This window comes from Acomys minous (genome assembly GCF_964271855.1).
Source record: "Acomys minous genome assembly, chromosome: 7".
NCBI classification, from domain to species: Eukaryota; Metazoa; Chordata; class Mammalia; order Rodentia; family Muridae; genus Acomys; species Acomys minous.
The window spans coordinates 54572210-54588871 of NC_140488.1; the positions used below are offsets into that span (position 1 = coordinate 54572210).

General features: G+C 34.8%; 1 protein-coding gene across 3 annotated transcripts in view; it reads right to left on the reverse strand.

The window, feature by feature from the left end:
• Positions 1-16662, reverse strand: part of DIAPH2 (diaphanous related formin 2) — a 696864-nt gene that overhangs the window by 373549 nt on the left and 306653 nt on the right. For all 3 annotated transcript variants that reach the window (XM_084790930.1, XM_084790929.1, XM_084790928.1), the window contains one exon: positions 7614-7715. In XM_084790930.1, the coding sequence (XP_084647056.1) occupies positions 7614-7715 (102 nt within the window). The remainder of the gene's footprint in view (positions 1-7613; positions 7716-16662) is intronic.

Here is a 16662-nt window from a genome sequence, read left to right on the forward strand (position 1 = left end):
AAATATTGACCTACTGTGATTACTCAATATTCAGGTGGTTTGATTTTGCCTTGATTTATTACAAAATGTGACTGATATAAACAATCCTGAGGAAAAACCAATCCTGAGAATGGAATATGAGATGTTAATGAACTGAATAGTAATATAAATGCAGGGACTTGAGAATGACTGATGGTGAATTTTCTTTTACTTGATCAAAAACTGTTAAGCTGGCCCTTTCTCAGATAAAATCACCCACATCTACAAGTAAGAGCTAGAATATATATATGAGGAGAAAAATGAAAACAAAAACAACTGGGGCACTGCACATGAAAATGTTGAACACTCTGATTTCAAACAAGACAAAGGAAAACGTGATTTTTTTCATAATGAATATACAAACTTAGAAAATGATGTAATATTAACAGAACCTAGGACCTACAATTTTCTTTCTAAAGTAATTGCTTTTATACTATATAGGAAGGAGAGAGCTTTTTATCAGTCTCCTTTTCACCTAGTTAAGCTCTAGGTATATTTCTAACTCTCCTTTTGCCTTCGTATATTTGTGAAAAATAAGTAAGAAAAAATTCACTGTTCCGTCAGTAATATCACATAATTTGTACTTTTCATTAAAGATTTATACGTATGGGGCTATCAAAACATCTTTTTAAACAGATTATAGCTTGAGAATGTTGTTAATTGAAAAATATGGGTAATTTTGAAGTCAGAAAAACAAAAGTACTGATTACTAAGAGAACTAATTATTGCTTTTTTTCCACAGCAGACATGCTAGCTTAATAGATATACACAGTATGGGTCTCCATCCCCAGTGCAAGACAAGTGGGAATTTCCCTGGTTCTGAGGTTTGAGAACAGCTGAGCTGCAAACACACTTAGAAGCATCTAAAAGCTCCAGCTGGGGGTTCTGACTGCCAGAGATTTCAAAGATCTGTGCTTTTCTTCCAGTAAAGGTACAGCACATAATTACAATAGATGTACCAAATTCAATTCCGTAGGAGGTGGGTTGGAGGACAGTCAGTGGGAAGCAATGAAGCCAATCCATCCCTTTAAAGAAGAAGATTATTGATCACAGAAGGTGTATGAAGTAGCATGTCCCTCTTGCTGGGAGGTCTGCATTCACACAGAGGGAAAATCTCCGGCTTGATATTGTTTGTTTGTTTCTACTTAATTTCCGCCTCTGGTTTTATTCCCCAGTTGATTACAAGTGATTATAAGGGTTTGCTTAGAGCAAAAGCTTACCAAAAAAAAAAAAAAAAAAGCTTAGAGCAAGCTCAACAACCCAGGGACTGACTCAGATAAGCTTTATTTTTTTTTCTCCTGAAGAAAACTCTACCAGTTTTGAACATTTCATTGTTTCTTATTGGTAGTAGATTCTGAATCAATATCGAAGAAATACTCTCATGTATGGCACCCATCTTGCCGTGGCTGATGAGACTTCATTTTTATCTAGGGAGTTATGTATTAACCAAAATTCTACAGTGTACTGGGAAAGAGACACTTGAAATGAAAGCAACAATGAAAATCTCACTGCATAAGAAAGCAAGACAAGAAAATATTCCATTTAAAAAAAGTTAAATCAGCTGGACTGTGGTGGGGCATGCCTTTAATCCCAGGACTCAGGGAGACAGAGGCAAGTAGATCTCTGTGAGTCTGAGGCCAGCCTAGTCAACCAAGAGAGTCCAGGACAGCCAAGACTACACAGAAAAACTCTGTCTAAAAACAAACAAACAAACTAACAAACTAACTAACCAAACAAAGAAACCAAAAGTCAAATCTGTTAATGCTACCAAGTGGCATATGGATTGAGAGTAAGATAGGAGTGGAAATAGTCCACTGTGATTTTCATCTAGGCAAACAAATTCAATAATATGGTGGGTACAGTTCATGAATAAAATCAATGTGGTACATCTACTTAAAGAACTTAAAATCAAAGAGAATATATTATACAAATAATCTCAAAAAATGAATAATTAAATTAAGACTTTCTAGAAAGTAATTTGAAATGGAAGCTCTGAGAGTTTAAAAGATAGACCTATTTTTGACAGCTAGGCAAATGGCATAAGTACTGGGAAAGCCAAATTTAAACTACAACTTAATGACTTTTAGAAAGGCAGGTAAGAAGTAGGAATCAGTGGTGATAGCACATGCAATGATTCTGAGAGGAAAAGAATAAATTCAAACTCATAAATGATGAAAGTCAGTATGGCTGGGGTACAGTGAATAAGAGTTCAGTCCACACAAAAACCTAACACCTAAAACTAAGAAATGTTGGCAGGCTTCAGGCCAAAACGTGCCTGGTAGGTTAAAACTAGTTAGCACTGTGGTGATGGCTGGGAATATGCCGCAGTGGGCAAAGTGTTTGCTGTATAAACAAAATGACCTAAGTTCAGTCCCGAACACCCATGAGAATGTACAGAGTCACATATCCATAACCCCAGCCCTGAGAAGAACAGAGGAAGTCACTGAGGAGGCCAGCCTGTCTAACTGAAACAGTGAGCTCTAAGTTCACAGAGAAACCCTATTACCCCAAAAGAAGGAAGATAAGTATGCAAAAAGATACGTAATATTGAATCTGTCTTCCACACATGTAGACATGGACAAGAGCATCCACTCACATATGGCCAAATGCATATATACTGTATTTATACAATGAAAAGGGGAAGGAAGGAAGGAAGGAAGGAAGACTTTAGGGTTGTAGGAAGTAAATAATAAAATGCAATACAAATACACTCTAGATAGGGGGACAAAGATAAGACTGATTATTAGAAGAGCTAAAGTTTTAGTAGAAGACTCAGTTAAGGGTATGTGATAACAGTTAAAGAGAATGACCATGCTGCCTCAGACTATGACAGTGACAGTACAGATGGAGAGTGAGATCTGATGCATTTTTCAGTTGTGATTAGGAAGACATTAATGACCTATTTTTTTTTTCACTATGCATCCTAGTCATAGCCCCCTCCTTCCTCTCCTCCTCATCCTATCCTCCCTCCTTTTTCCACTATGCCCCCTCCCTTACCCCGAAAAAATGGGAGCCCCCCTCCCAACTAACCCACTCTAGCTCATCAAGCGCAATCAGGACTGAGCATGTCTTCTTCCCCTGTGGCCTAGCAAGGCAGCCCCGCCAGGGGGGAAGCGATCAAAAAGCTGGTAACAGAGCCCATGTCAGAGACAGCCTCTGCTCCCCTTTTGATCAATTTTGAAACACAATTTAAAGCAGAATCCTGATTGCTATTGGCTGATCAGTGAATGAGAAGGAAGACAGGAGGGAGCTGATGAAGACTTCATAAGAAACTGATGATAGGGTGCTACAAAGGGGGCATGGGTATGCACTAGACCATCTATCTCATTGCTCTTTTCCCCTTCCTACCTTCCTTTAGTAAATCACAGTACTTAAAAGCACCAACTCTGAATTCAAACTGAATTTAGCATCTACTATTTGCTATGAAACCTTGGGAAAGTTACCTGTGCTTAGTTGGCCTCAATACCTCAGCAGTAGTACAGAGATAGTAATAGTGTCAACCTTGCAGTTTATATCACAAATTTTAAGAGAACACAAATATTTTGACTGGCTTGACCTTGAGCAGGTATTACACAAGTAACTACAGGTGGTGGGAGTTGATGTGCACACTGGCAGTTTCCCATACCTCACAGGATAACTCCAGAACCATGTGCACATAAATAGCATTAATAGCACTCAGGAATTATTGATTACAAGAAGCAGGACAAGAAGTTCAAAAGGAGATGAAGGCTAGCAGTAGGGGACACTTGATGGAGGCAACAGTGGATAAATAGGATCAAAACATGGTGTATAAATGTAAGAATTTTCCAAAGAATAAATTAAAACTATTATTTAAAATATGGCACAAGTAAAAAAAAAGTGTTAGCATGATCAAGTCATGGTGGCACATGCCTGTAATCCCAGCATTCAAGGAGGCAGAGCCAGGTGTGTCAAGTTCGAGGATAGCTTGGTCTACAAAGCAAGTCCAGGACAGACAAGCTACACAGAGAAACCTTGTCTTGAAAACAAAAAAGTAATCATAAAGTACAATTTAGGAAGCTTTTTGCAATCAATAATACTGTAATAGTACTATTAGTAATAAAAATTGCCAATCTCCTTTTCTAATGTTTGACAAAGAATGAGTTAATAAAAAAAAAAAAACAAAGGTGGGGGAGGGTGAGGAAAAAGCTCTGTTCTGCAGTAATTGCATAGCATATAGGAGATCTGGTCTCAGTACCCAGAACAACAACAAAGAGCTATAGACCTGGTTACTTAGATGACACAGGAGGCTAACTTCAGCCCATAAGTTAGAGACAAGCTTGGGTGACACAACAGCAAAGCAACTTTGGAGATAGAAATTATGAAGTGCTTTTGTTATGTTACTGGCACTAAAGAGTTCATGGCAAATGAAAAGAACAGATGCACAGACAGAAGAAGCAATGGTAAGAAAAGAAAAGAGAAGGGGAACGTGGGACTTGATTTTATTTTCTGAAGTCAGGGAAACATTGAAGTGTTTTGTTTTGGAAATCATAAATATAAATTTTAATAGGAATATACTAAATAACATTGGCAATGGGTGAAGAAAGCTGAGGACAGGGGCTTTACCAAGTTGGGGATTCTCTTATTAGTGGGACTTCTGTTTTTCAAAGTTCTCTTCACATTAGACAACTGATATAAATTAAAGGGATAAAGAGTATAATAATATATTCTCACAGAACTAATTTCATTTGATAATATTTTAGTGCATGTTTTGCTTTTTGTCCTTTTAAAATCTCTGGCTCACACTTTTGTCCAAAAACTGCTTATAGTTCAACAAACATTTACTGCCTATTTTACAAAAGAGACTCTACATAAATGTTAATGATGGGGTTATTATAAATTATTATTGATTAATTATTAGTGATATCATTATTTATTTAATAGTATATTCTTCAAGAAAAGTGTGCCTAAACTTTATTTGGTAAGTCTCAATTGATATTCTTAGGCAATTAACATCGTATAAACAGCTTGGTAATAATCTAGATTCTCTCTGACCTCACCTGAGCAGACATACAGCAATATACAGTGAGAGTAAATAAGGGGAGTAGTAGAATTCATGCACATACAGCCTTATATATTTATAGTTATGTGCATAAACAAGAAACCTCTTCCATTTTCTATTTTTGCCTCTAGTTCAGAAGGTATATTGATTTTTATGCGCACCCCCCAATTTCATTTCCTCAGTGAGGTACCAAGGATATTCCTCTTGAAGGACTTGCTTGACAAACTAATACATCTTCCTAAATAACCTGCACTCAGGGAAAAATGGCTTCTGAGAAACTGTGTAGTGTACCTACTGTAAAACTCATAACCATCATGATGTAGCTGAAATCTCAGATGGTGTATAGTGCTGCTTTAATTATAAGATGGATCTGAGCTGCTTAGGCTTCAAGTGTGTAATTGGGGCTACACATTTTATTATTTAGCACTATGCTAAAGTGCCACTAGTTAATAAATAATACAGGGCCAATTCACTTGACTAATAGATCTGATTTAAAAATAAGAGAAATGTGTTCCATAGGTACACTATATTTTCTATTTGATCACAAATATGCTTGTCTGATTTTCTTTCCAAGTATTTGACAAATCTTTCTACGTCAATGTAGGAAAAAGAATGCTCTAGAATCAAAGAACTTTAAATACGTGGAAGCATTAATTGTACATGTTATTAATAACATACTCAGTCCCATCTAACTGTCATATGAACAAGATGTCAAAACAGCAAAGTAGGAAATCAAATCAATTCCTTTTTTAATTTTTAATTTTAATTTTATTAATTTATTCAGATTACAACTCAATTGTTATCCCATCACTTGTATCCTCTCATTCCTCCCTCCCTCCAGCTTTCAGCCTATTACCCTCCCCTAGGTCTATGACCGAGGGGGACCTCCTCCCCCTCTATATGGTCATAGGCTATCAAGTCTCATCTTGGTAGTCTGCTTATTCTTTCTTTGAGTGCCACCAGGCCTCCCCACCAAGAGGAGGTGGTAACATATGGAGCACCAGAGCTCATGTCAAAGTCAGTCTACACTCTCCACATAACTGTGGAGAATGTCCTGTCCATTGAGTAAATCAGAGTAGGGGTTCGATGTTTACTATTGTATTGTCCTTGGTTAGTGCAATAGTTTGAGCAGAACTCCCTGAGCCTCAATCCACCCATCACGATGTTCTTCTTGTAGGTTTCTAGGACCCTCTGGGTCCTTCTATATCCCCATCTCCTATATTTCTCTTACCTAGAGTCTCAGTAGGATGTCCTCACATCTATCCCAATATCCTGGTAAGTGAAGTTTTTATAGGACTTATAAGTGAGTATATATACCTTGTGAGTCTCACTCAGTATGATCATTTCTAGTCCCATCCATTTGTCCACAAATTTCGGGATTTCCTTGTTTTTAAGAGCTGAGTAGTATTCCATAGTGTAAATGCACCACAGTTTCTTTATCCATTCTTAAACCGTAGGACATTTAGGCTGTTTCCAGGTTCTGGATATTATGAATAAGGCTGCTATGAACATGGCTGAGCATATGTCTTTGTGGTGTGGTGGAACATTTTCTGGGTATATTCCAAGGAGTGGAATAGCTGGGTCTTGAGGAAGCCCTATTCCCAGCTTTCTGAGAAATTGCCAGATAGGACATCAAATCAATTCTAACATAGCTATTTTGAAACATTATGGAATATTTTGGATGAAGTAGATACTATTTGAAAAACAAGTTCAATTGTAATGTTAAAATCCCTTGGTTTACAAATGGCAAATAATCAGGAAGCCAAAGTAAACTAGAATCAATAAAGGCATTGGTCATTCATCTAGCAAATAAATCTATCCTGAATGAAATAAATGTTTTAGGGGTTGGGAATTTTGCTGAATGGTAGAGTGTTTGCCTAGCAAATATAAGGCTGTGGGTTCAGTCTCTAGCTCTGAAAAAAAAGGTTTTATTCAAAGAAACTAAAATTTCAATGCCCTTTATGTTTTCTTCCTGGCTAGTTATCTGAATAGCAGGCTTGTGATATTTTGCGATATATGATTATATTTTTTATACTCAGTCATTGTGTGTCATTCAAAGATAAGGATAAAGGAAATGATTAAATTACAGGAGGTATCCTTATGAGTTATTTGTCCTGATACAAATGACGCATTGTAAGCTCTCAATAGATTACGATGCCCTAGAAAATTTGAAAATACTTATGATTTCTTGGCACAATGTATATAGTAAAAATAGTTGCTATTATTTTTATTTACCTAGATATTATTCTTGTATTTCAGTCTAAGTTCTCCGGGAGCTAAAATCTAACATTCATATCTGAAGGGAAGAAAATTATTCAGTGCAATACAGCATACTATTTTGCATGCATTGATATCATTAAATATCAGCACTACTAAAAAGAATATCCCACAATGCTTTGACATATTTTGTGAATGTAAACTAGCTACTTTTTAATACCACAATGCTACAAATAAAGATTTTTCTTAAGTCAATATTATATTTAATTATGTAGTTATAATGTAAAAAGAAATCAAGTAATATATTTCTTTTGTTTTGTGAGAAGTTTATTCTTAGGCCTTCGAGATTAATACATACCACAACACTAAACTGCTCAGGTTCACAGAGATCATCATATTCGTTCTTCAGCTGTGCTAGTTCTCGGAGGACATCCTGCTCAGGAAGATATTTTACAAGATTCTAAAAAGAAAAACATGAAAGTTTAGTGGTTGGGCAGTAACACTTTTAAGCACACATTGACAACTCAAATAAACATATTTTAAAAACTCAACCTTTTTAATGAGAAAAAACATGTGTTAACTAGGTTTAAAAAAGAAGGTATGTCAATATATTAAAGACTCATAGCTTCCATGATTTCTATGTCACCAAATCACATAACCTAGAGTAAAAAACTAATTCCTACACAAAGAAAAAGAATAGGCTTAAGAAGAAATGTAAAATCTGAATATACTGACAAATAAAAGACATTAAATCAGAAACCAGAAATTTTGTAACAAAGAAAAAGCTAAGAGGATGTTATGGCTTCAATAGGAATTGTATAAAGTAATTAAACTGTAATTATTACCATTTATTTCTCAAAATGTTTGAAAAAAAAAGGAAGGAGTATTTGTTAACTTTGTGAAACTAGCACTGTTGATACCAACTTATTAAAAAACAACAGAAGAAAGAAAGATTATGATTAAAGACAGGTAATAATCTCTTTATTTGCGATGTGTGTGTTTTGATTTACATAACTAATCACTCCAATTAGAACATTCAATATTTTGGTCTATGTGAGTGGTGAAACTGGCATGACTGACTTATTTTGATTATGGCTTTCAAAACTTTTTCAGCATTGTTACCTAATATAAGTTTTTTACAGGTTACTCATAAATGGCACATATTTAAGTCTGTCTGTCAAACTCTTCCTTTTATTAGAGAGTTTAAGAAATTCATATTGTAAGTTCATCAGTCTTGTAGCTAATACACAGTTATTTATTTTCTATGTGACTTATATTTTATTTATTTTTTTACATTTAAATTAATTTATTCATATTACATCTCGATTGTTAGTCCTTCCTCTGTTTCCTCCCATTCTTCCCTCCCTCCCACTTCCCCCCTTCTCCTCTCCCCTATGTCTGTGATTGAGGGAGACCTCCTCCCCCTATATATGCTCTTAGAATATCGAGTCTCTTCTTGGTAACTTGCTATCCTTCCTCTTAGTGCCGTCAGGCCTCCCCATCCAGGGGATGTGGTCAGAAAAGGGGCACCATAGTTCATGTGAGAGTCAGATCTCACTCTCCACTCGATGGTGGAGAATATCATGTTTGTCGGCTAGGTCTTGGTAGGGGTTCGAAGTTTACTGCCTATATTCTCCTTGGCTGGTGCCTTAGTTTGAGGAGGACCCGTGACTTATATTTTTAAAAAGTTATTCCTTGGTTTTATTATTTACTATGTTCTTTTTGTATCCCCAGGATAGGTCAAATGCCAGTGCATAAAAATATTTTAATAAAATATAAGAGACTAAAATTATCAAAACAACTTTTGGATCACAATAGAAAGGAACCTGATACAAATGATAAAGAAAAAAATGAAGAAATTCTTAATTATGTAGGAATGTATGAACAAAGTCAAATATGGGGTCACAAATTCAGTAGAAAGGGAAAGCAAAGAAGAAAAACAAAGAGCCTGAGAACTATGGGATCACATACTATGATACTGCATCATGGGATTTACAAAAGAAAGAAAATGTAAGAAAAGGCAATAGAAAAACAGTGATTAAAACTGAAATTCAAGACATCTGAATATACACATTTAAGAATTGTATCAACTTAACTATGATAGCCTCAAAGTGAACTACATTGAGGCACATTACAGTATACAGTCAATAGCCAAAACCGAGTAAGTTTTAAAATAGTAACAAAAGAGGAGTCATACATCACAAAGACATGTTTTTTTCAAGATTTGTACAATAATTTATTTCAGAAATAGTAATCAAATTTGTAGGGAAAAATAATGTCAACTAGTTGCAGGGAATACAGACAATTATGCCATGCGCCACACAAGAAATTCATTTAGCTCATAAAATAATACACAGGCAATAAATCACAGGTTATTTATCTACTGACTATATATATATATATATATATATATATATATATATATATATATATATATATATATATACAATTACAAAGTTAGAATGGAAATGACACAAAACTTTTACAAGAAAAAAAAAGGGTGTATTTTTGAATAAGATTCTAATGGTGGTAAGCTGAACTGTAGGAATAAACATTTATTGGGTGATCCAGTGTGATAAGGTGCAAAGGCACTGCCATATGAAAGAGCATAGCATAGCTTGTTCAAGGGAATCTGCCCCCCTACGTTTTTTCCTGAAGATTTTTTGACAACAAAACAAGTTAACCCCTGGAAACAGCCAGCCTGCCTCAAAGAAGATGACGAGCATCAAAAATCTCCTTATGGAGTTGGTTTCAAATGTGGCAAACCAGCCACTGGGGAAAATGTCCTTGTTTCTGCCACAGACAGAATTATGCCTAAAAGTAGGCAAGCTTGGATGCAGGCAGGGTTGACAGCTAAACTCTGCTAAGACAGGGTAAGCAAGTCCTCAATAGTTCCTGCCTTGCAAATATATCTGTCACATATATTGGAATAGAAGGTTGAAGAAGATGCTCCAAATATTAAAGAGTGATGGGTGACTGTTCAGGCAGTAAACTGTCTCAGTCATTTTTTTCATTTTGGAAGCTGCTAATCTGCACTTCTTGTTCACTCAATTATCTAAGTTTTATTCCTTCTCAAGTCTCTGATGGGTTTGAAGACCAAATAGTTTAGTCTTACAATTAAGCTGAGTTGGTTAGGGGTTATGATGTTTTTAGATCAAGATAGATGTTTTAAGTTTAAAAAGATGAGATATGATAGATATTGATCTTCATTCAGAAATTTAGATCTAACAAGATAAGAAAGATGTTTACTTCAAGTTTGCCAAATACGAACAGTCAAAGCACTATAAATGTAACATTTATATAATTCCAGATTTTCTCATGGTTCTTCCTGCCATATGGAGTTTATTTTTTATGTGTAATAACACAACTGTATACATTAAGAAATAAACATAAAAAACAAAGTTTTTAAGTGTCTGATTTTCAGAGGCAATGATGGGAGGGAGCCAGAGAGCACTCAAATAATCTATCACTATGTAATGCCCTGAGAAATACAATTAACATTCTGTTTAAAGCAAAAAATCCACCCTTTACTAATGAAAATTAACAACAACAACAAAAAAAAAAACCAAACTTATTTTTTGTCTTTAGATTATATTATCTTATATAAAGGTTAGTGCATATATGCATGAACACACACATAAGCATGTTAGATATGGTGAATGTTGTAAAACTCAATTTAATTTCTATTTCATTTACAATGGCTTCAAAATGGTACCTACAAAAGCATTGTTTCACATTTAGCACAATTCTTTCTTTGAAAAACCTAGAAATACCATATGCTGATATCTCAATTAGGACTTCCATTGCTGAGATTAAATACTATGACCAAAAGCAAGTTTGGGAGGAAAGGGCTTACTCTCACATCATTATTCATCATGAGGGGAAGTCAGGACAGGAACTCAAAGAGGAACAGAACCTGGAGATAGGAGCTGATACAGATGCCATAGAAGCATGCAGCTTACTGGCTTGCTCAATCTGCCCAAGAAAATCAGCCTAGAAATGCTTATATCAGAATGTACCAACAAGTCCTAGCTCATTCTAACAAAGACCTCCACTTTTTTCCTCTTAAAACTAATATTTGCAACTTTATTTGTTGCTGTTTCTGCCTGTTTTAGATTCAGCTACCTGGTTTCTTTGCCTTGTCCCGCCCCACTCCGTTCTGTCAGAACTCTATGGGAGGGGAATAGGGCAGGAGAGGTAGGGAGGGTGGGATAGGAAGAGGCTAACAACCCAGATGTAATGTGGATAGATTATAATAAAAATAATATTAAAAAGGGATCTCTTTGAATTTGCTTTGTGCATGAAAATTGGTATTTTGGTGTGGTCCAGAGGAGAGCATCCCAAAGTATTTGGGTCCTGTAATAGGAAATTAACCAGTGTCTTTCCAGGACATCCAGTTTTCAAATCACAAATTATGGGATATCTTAGCTGTTATATTGGATTAAGCCAATTCCCTATAGCCGTCTCCTTATAGTCAATTGTTCAGTTGCTCACAATGTTACTTTATACAAATACTCTCCTTAATGTCTGGATATCCTTGTGTATGTACACAAATGAACTGAGTGTAGATATGTATACAAATGTTCATAGCATTGTTATCTAGAACATGGATAATGTCACCTGAATATGAACAATGCCAATAAAATGTAGTATATGTATCCAATGAAGTTTTGATGCATAGTCAATAATCTATGAAAATTTTTATAATATGAGAGCAAAGAAAGAAATTTTATCATTTCATTCTTAGTATATATCTAGAAGAAGCCAATTTTAGAGTAACAAAGCAAAACTAATTTTACAGTGAAATTAAATTAAAATGTTAACAGCAGCTGGGTGCATTTGCACATGCCTGTAATCCCAGAACTCAGAGAGACAGAGCCAGACTTCTGTGAACTCTGTGAGTTCAAAGAAAGCCTGGTCTACAAAGTAAGTACAGGACAGCCAAGGCTACACAGAGAAACCCTGTCTCGAAACAAACAAACCAACAAACAAATGATTAATAGTATTATTGCAGTTATGAAGTAATTAAATTCAGCATATATAAAACCTTCCATTTCAACTTTCACTGTGAATATAATTATAATGAACAAAATCAAGTCTAAAATAGAAGTTTAGAATATGAAAATTGTTACTATTTTATTTCGTTTTTCATTATAATCTTTTAACTCATTGAAAGCAGGCTTCATAGAGATGATTTATCTCCTCTTTCTCTGCAAAGCTATATGTAATATTTAAGCATTCAGTGGGTTTGTGATATATCCTAGCTTAAGGTACTGTTTGATAAGAAAAGCAAAACATTTACATAACTGGTAATGTTTTGTAGGTCCTGCCTGTGAATAATGATCAAAACAAGACCCCAGCATATGAGGTACACGCAGATTGTTATGACAGTGCATATTGCTTCAATGAGTCAACTAGTAGGAGGATCCACGTTACAAGCAGCTATCATAGGAAATACCTAGAGGGGCTTTTACAAACACAGGCAATGTTGCCTCCAAAGATGCAGTTTTTGTCTATAAAATTCTAACCAAAGGAGGAAGAAACATTATCAGAGCCATCATGAAAAGAATGTGCCAATCTTGAGAATCAATCTGACCTCTATTTGTATGGTGGACTACAAAGCCTCCTGAGATCTAAGTCTCCCAAAGGAAGTTAAGAAGCAGACTGTTTCCAGAAAGCCTCTAATAAGGAAAGAATTAGAATGATGCAGGCTGCAGCATATTAGTCTCCCAACTATACCTCAAGCCACTCCTAACATGCTCATACACATGAGATTGGTAAAAAAGACGAGATATGTGATATATTTAATGAAGCACATTAAAATACAAAAGGTTCTGTGTAGATGCTCAGAGGGAGAGACGTGTTATTATGTCACATGTCCTGGTTTTGATTACCTTACCCTATGTGTCCCAACCCCAAGCAAGGGAAGAAAAGCCATGCATCCATGATTTTCCATAAAACATGTATTCTTGACACTTAGAAGGCTTTAGTGTATCAAGTAGTAAACTTTTCCTTTGTCTACACAATTACTCTTAGAGTAGATTTAGACAAAAATTGGGAGGGAGGCATAATTCTCAGCTGCTATGTGGATATCGCAAAATTTATTTGGAGAACGTGCAAATTGTTTACAGAAGTGCTTAAAATGTTCAATGAAGAGGCTTCTTCTAAGAAGTCCTATGTGCATGGACAGGAACAATTATCATTAAATAGATATATACTCAAACAGACCAGAACAATACTGTAAAAATCATACTGCCTAAGGACTTCATATGGAAAAAAATAACTCTTGATTTTAGCATTATTCATATTGCATCTCCTGGTTTGTAAATAAATTGCGATGACGAGTTAATAGTTCATATGCCCACTATATGTACCACATGGGAAAAGCTAGACATAATAGTAGAAACTAGAAACAAACAAACAAACATTAATATGAACCTTTAAATGTAATAGATTCTGAAAATTTACTGGGAGATAGGCAAATGGTCTGTAAGTTTTAAGACATGATCCATTTTTACTTCTCTCTTCCATGCTGCTGCTTAATAGAATGCTCCCCCTACAACTATTTCAAAATTTGTGTTTGAAAGATCATTTCTGGGTGAGTATGAAAATTTCATTCTAGAAAATGTCAGTGAGTTGAAGTTTACTAAGAAACAACAAAGGAGAAAGCAGTAAGTATGCCACCAAATGAGGAGATTTTTTTTCCCTCATCTTTTATGCATCACAAAATCACTTTCTGATAACTGTCAGTGTTATTTCAAGGAAGTTCTCCTAACAGATCCCAGGCTTCTAACTATTTTTTACATTTACACAATTACTCTATAAGACTTCCAAAACTGTATATCTTTTAAATGTTAATTGCACATGTAAAGGTTACTTAAGTAAAGGTATTGAGCCATACTGCCCTTTCCTTCTCAACAAAACATAACCTTTCTTTTTTGCCTTATGTCTCATTAAGCCATTTTACTAGTAGAGAACTGAGTCAAGTGCACTCTGATTAAGTGTATCATTTACCACATAAACGGAGGAGGGCCAATATTTTTAAAAATTGCATTATTGCAGTACTTTCTAGTCATCTACATATAGATGAATCAAAAGATACTGAAATTGACTTAATTTCTATTGATAAGTGTACACATCCTTATTAACGAAGACCAGGATGTTTTCCACGACACTTGGCTAAATCCCTGTCACTTTAACACAACTTTCTCTACTTGCTTGAACTTAAAATTCAATACCTTAACTATCATAACTTATTAGTCTTGTTTTTAATGCTTTCATATGGCATGCAGCTTAAATATTTGCGTATGCATGTGTGCATATGTTCTGGATAGTTTTATGTCAACTTGACACAAATTAGTCACTTGAAAAGATGGAACCTCAGTTAAGTAAATGTTTCCATAAGCTCAGATTGTAAATAAGCCATAAAGTATTTTCTTAATTAGTCATTCCTGGGATGTGATCTTGAGTTCTCTATGAAAGCAAACCATGTGGAGCAAACCAGTAAGCATCCTATGGTTTCTGCATCAGCTCCTGCCTCCAGGTTCCTGCCCTGTTTGAGTTACTGTCCTAACTTCTTCTGATGATGCACAGCAATATGGAAGTGTAAGGCAAATAAACCCTTTTCTCCCCCACTTGTTTTATGGTCATGGTGTTTCCTGCAGCAATAGAAACCCTGACTATGACAGAATATTTTAGGCTTTAAAATCATTCTTACCTGTTCTTGTTCTTTGTTCTTAGAGTTACAAAAAAACACAATTGTTTTCATTTACACAGTAGCAAAGCTTTGTTCTGTCCTTAGATTTTGTTTTAGACACTGCCTGCCTCCTGTGTGATTGCCACATTAGCCATCAGATACTGTGCTAATGGAGGATTACAAATTTCATAGGGTCATGCATGCTTCTGGGAAGCCACAACCAGCTTAAAGCAACAGTAGTATATATTCCAATAGGTATAAAAACAATTCCTCTTGGGTAATGATGGTTAAAGTCTCTCATTGTGTTCAGAAATACTCATTATTTCTGTAACACTTAGTTTAAGGGCAAATATAAATTGAACTAATATCAGATTCACATAATGAGACCATCTTGTCACCAAGACTGACTACATAGGCAGCTTCTACAATTTCAAACTAAAAGTTGTTATTTCAACAATGTTGCTGTTAGCATGATGGAAGCCCTGTACTCAATCCCCAAAACTGAATAAATAGCAAACAATAAACAAACGAATACCAAAAAAAGTGAAAAATCTAGGCATTGAGACAAAGAGGGATACTATATTACTAGTACATAGACATATGAATTATCAAATGATATAAATAGGATAAATTGGTCTATTACTGAAGAGAAAATAAGCCACTACTTTGCAATTCTAAGAATACATATAGTTCATAAACCATAAATTCTGAAACCATAGAACCAGTACAAATATTTTATAATGTGTGAAAGAATTATAGGAAGGTCTAAACACTGATAAAAGTACTCTACACCAACAGTTGTGTCAGGAAGTTTAAGTTCATTTTAGAAATTCTGTACTTCCAACATGTGTGAGATAATATATTTTGAAACACACAGGTCTACAGGAGGTTTTAAAGAATTAGAAAACAGTATTTTACATGAATATGTAAGGCAATAGTATTTTCAGTATTTGTGTTAATCACAACATAAAATGAACATAATAAAATTAGTGAGGACAACTAAAATGCTCACTGACACAATAAAAGGCCATTTAAATACAGGAACACTTGTGTGGTAGAAAATTATAGCACAAATTGGGTGATGAACAAACCTTAAAAAATGAAAAAAATATTTTTTAATATTTATGCTGCACTTTACTGTTTACAGAATGTTTCAAAAAGGGAAAATTAACTAAATATATAGTTTAGTTGCATATCCATATGCAGTAAAGTCATAAAGAATAGAATGAGATTGATAAGCTCCAGTTTGAGGTGCATATTTTTTTCTTGGGAAAAAGAATAACCAGTGGATGTCATATGCATTGGCACTGTGGGCATTGTTATATGATATGCTCTGAATCATATACATATGATATAATGTTAAAGAAGTATTATGAATGAACATTTTGTAAAATTTAATACACATTTCTTTTCCTTCAACTTTTATGACATGTCTCTGATCATTTATATTGCTGCCTTAAAACCTTATGGTAGGAATTAGCTTACTATTAATATGGTCGAATTTAGTATAGATTGCTTTAGATAAGAGAGTCAGCAACATTTTTGCACTGACCACTATTGTTTAGATAATACCCTTTGCATTTCCAAGGAATATACTCACTTTTCATTTTGTTTTTTCTATTAAAAAAAAAACCATGAAAGTACTTAAAACAAACAAACAAAGAAACTTCAAGTCTAATCTTGCCATGGTGGTTGTTTCAGAAAACAACTG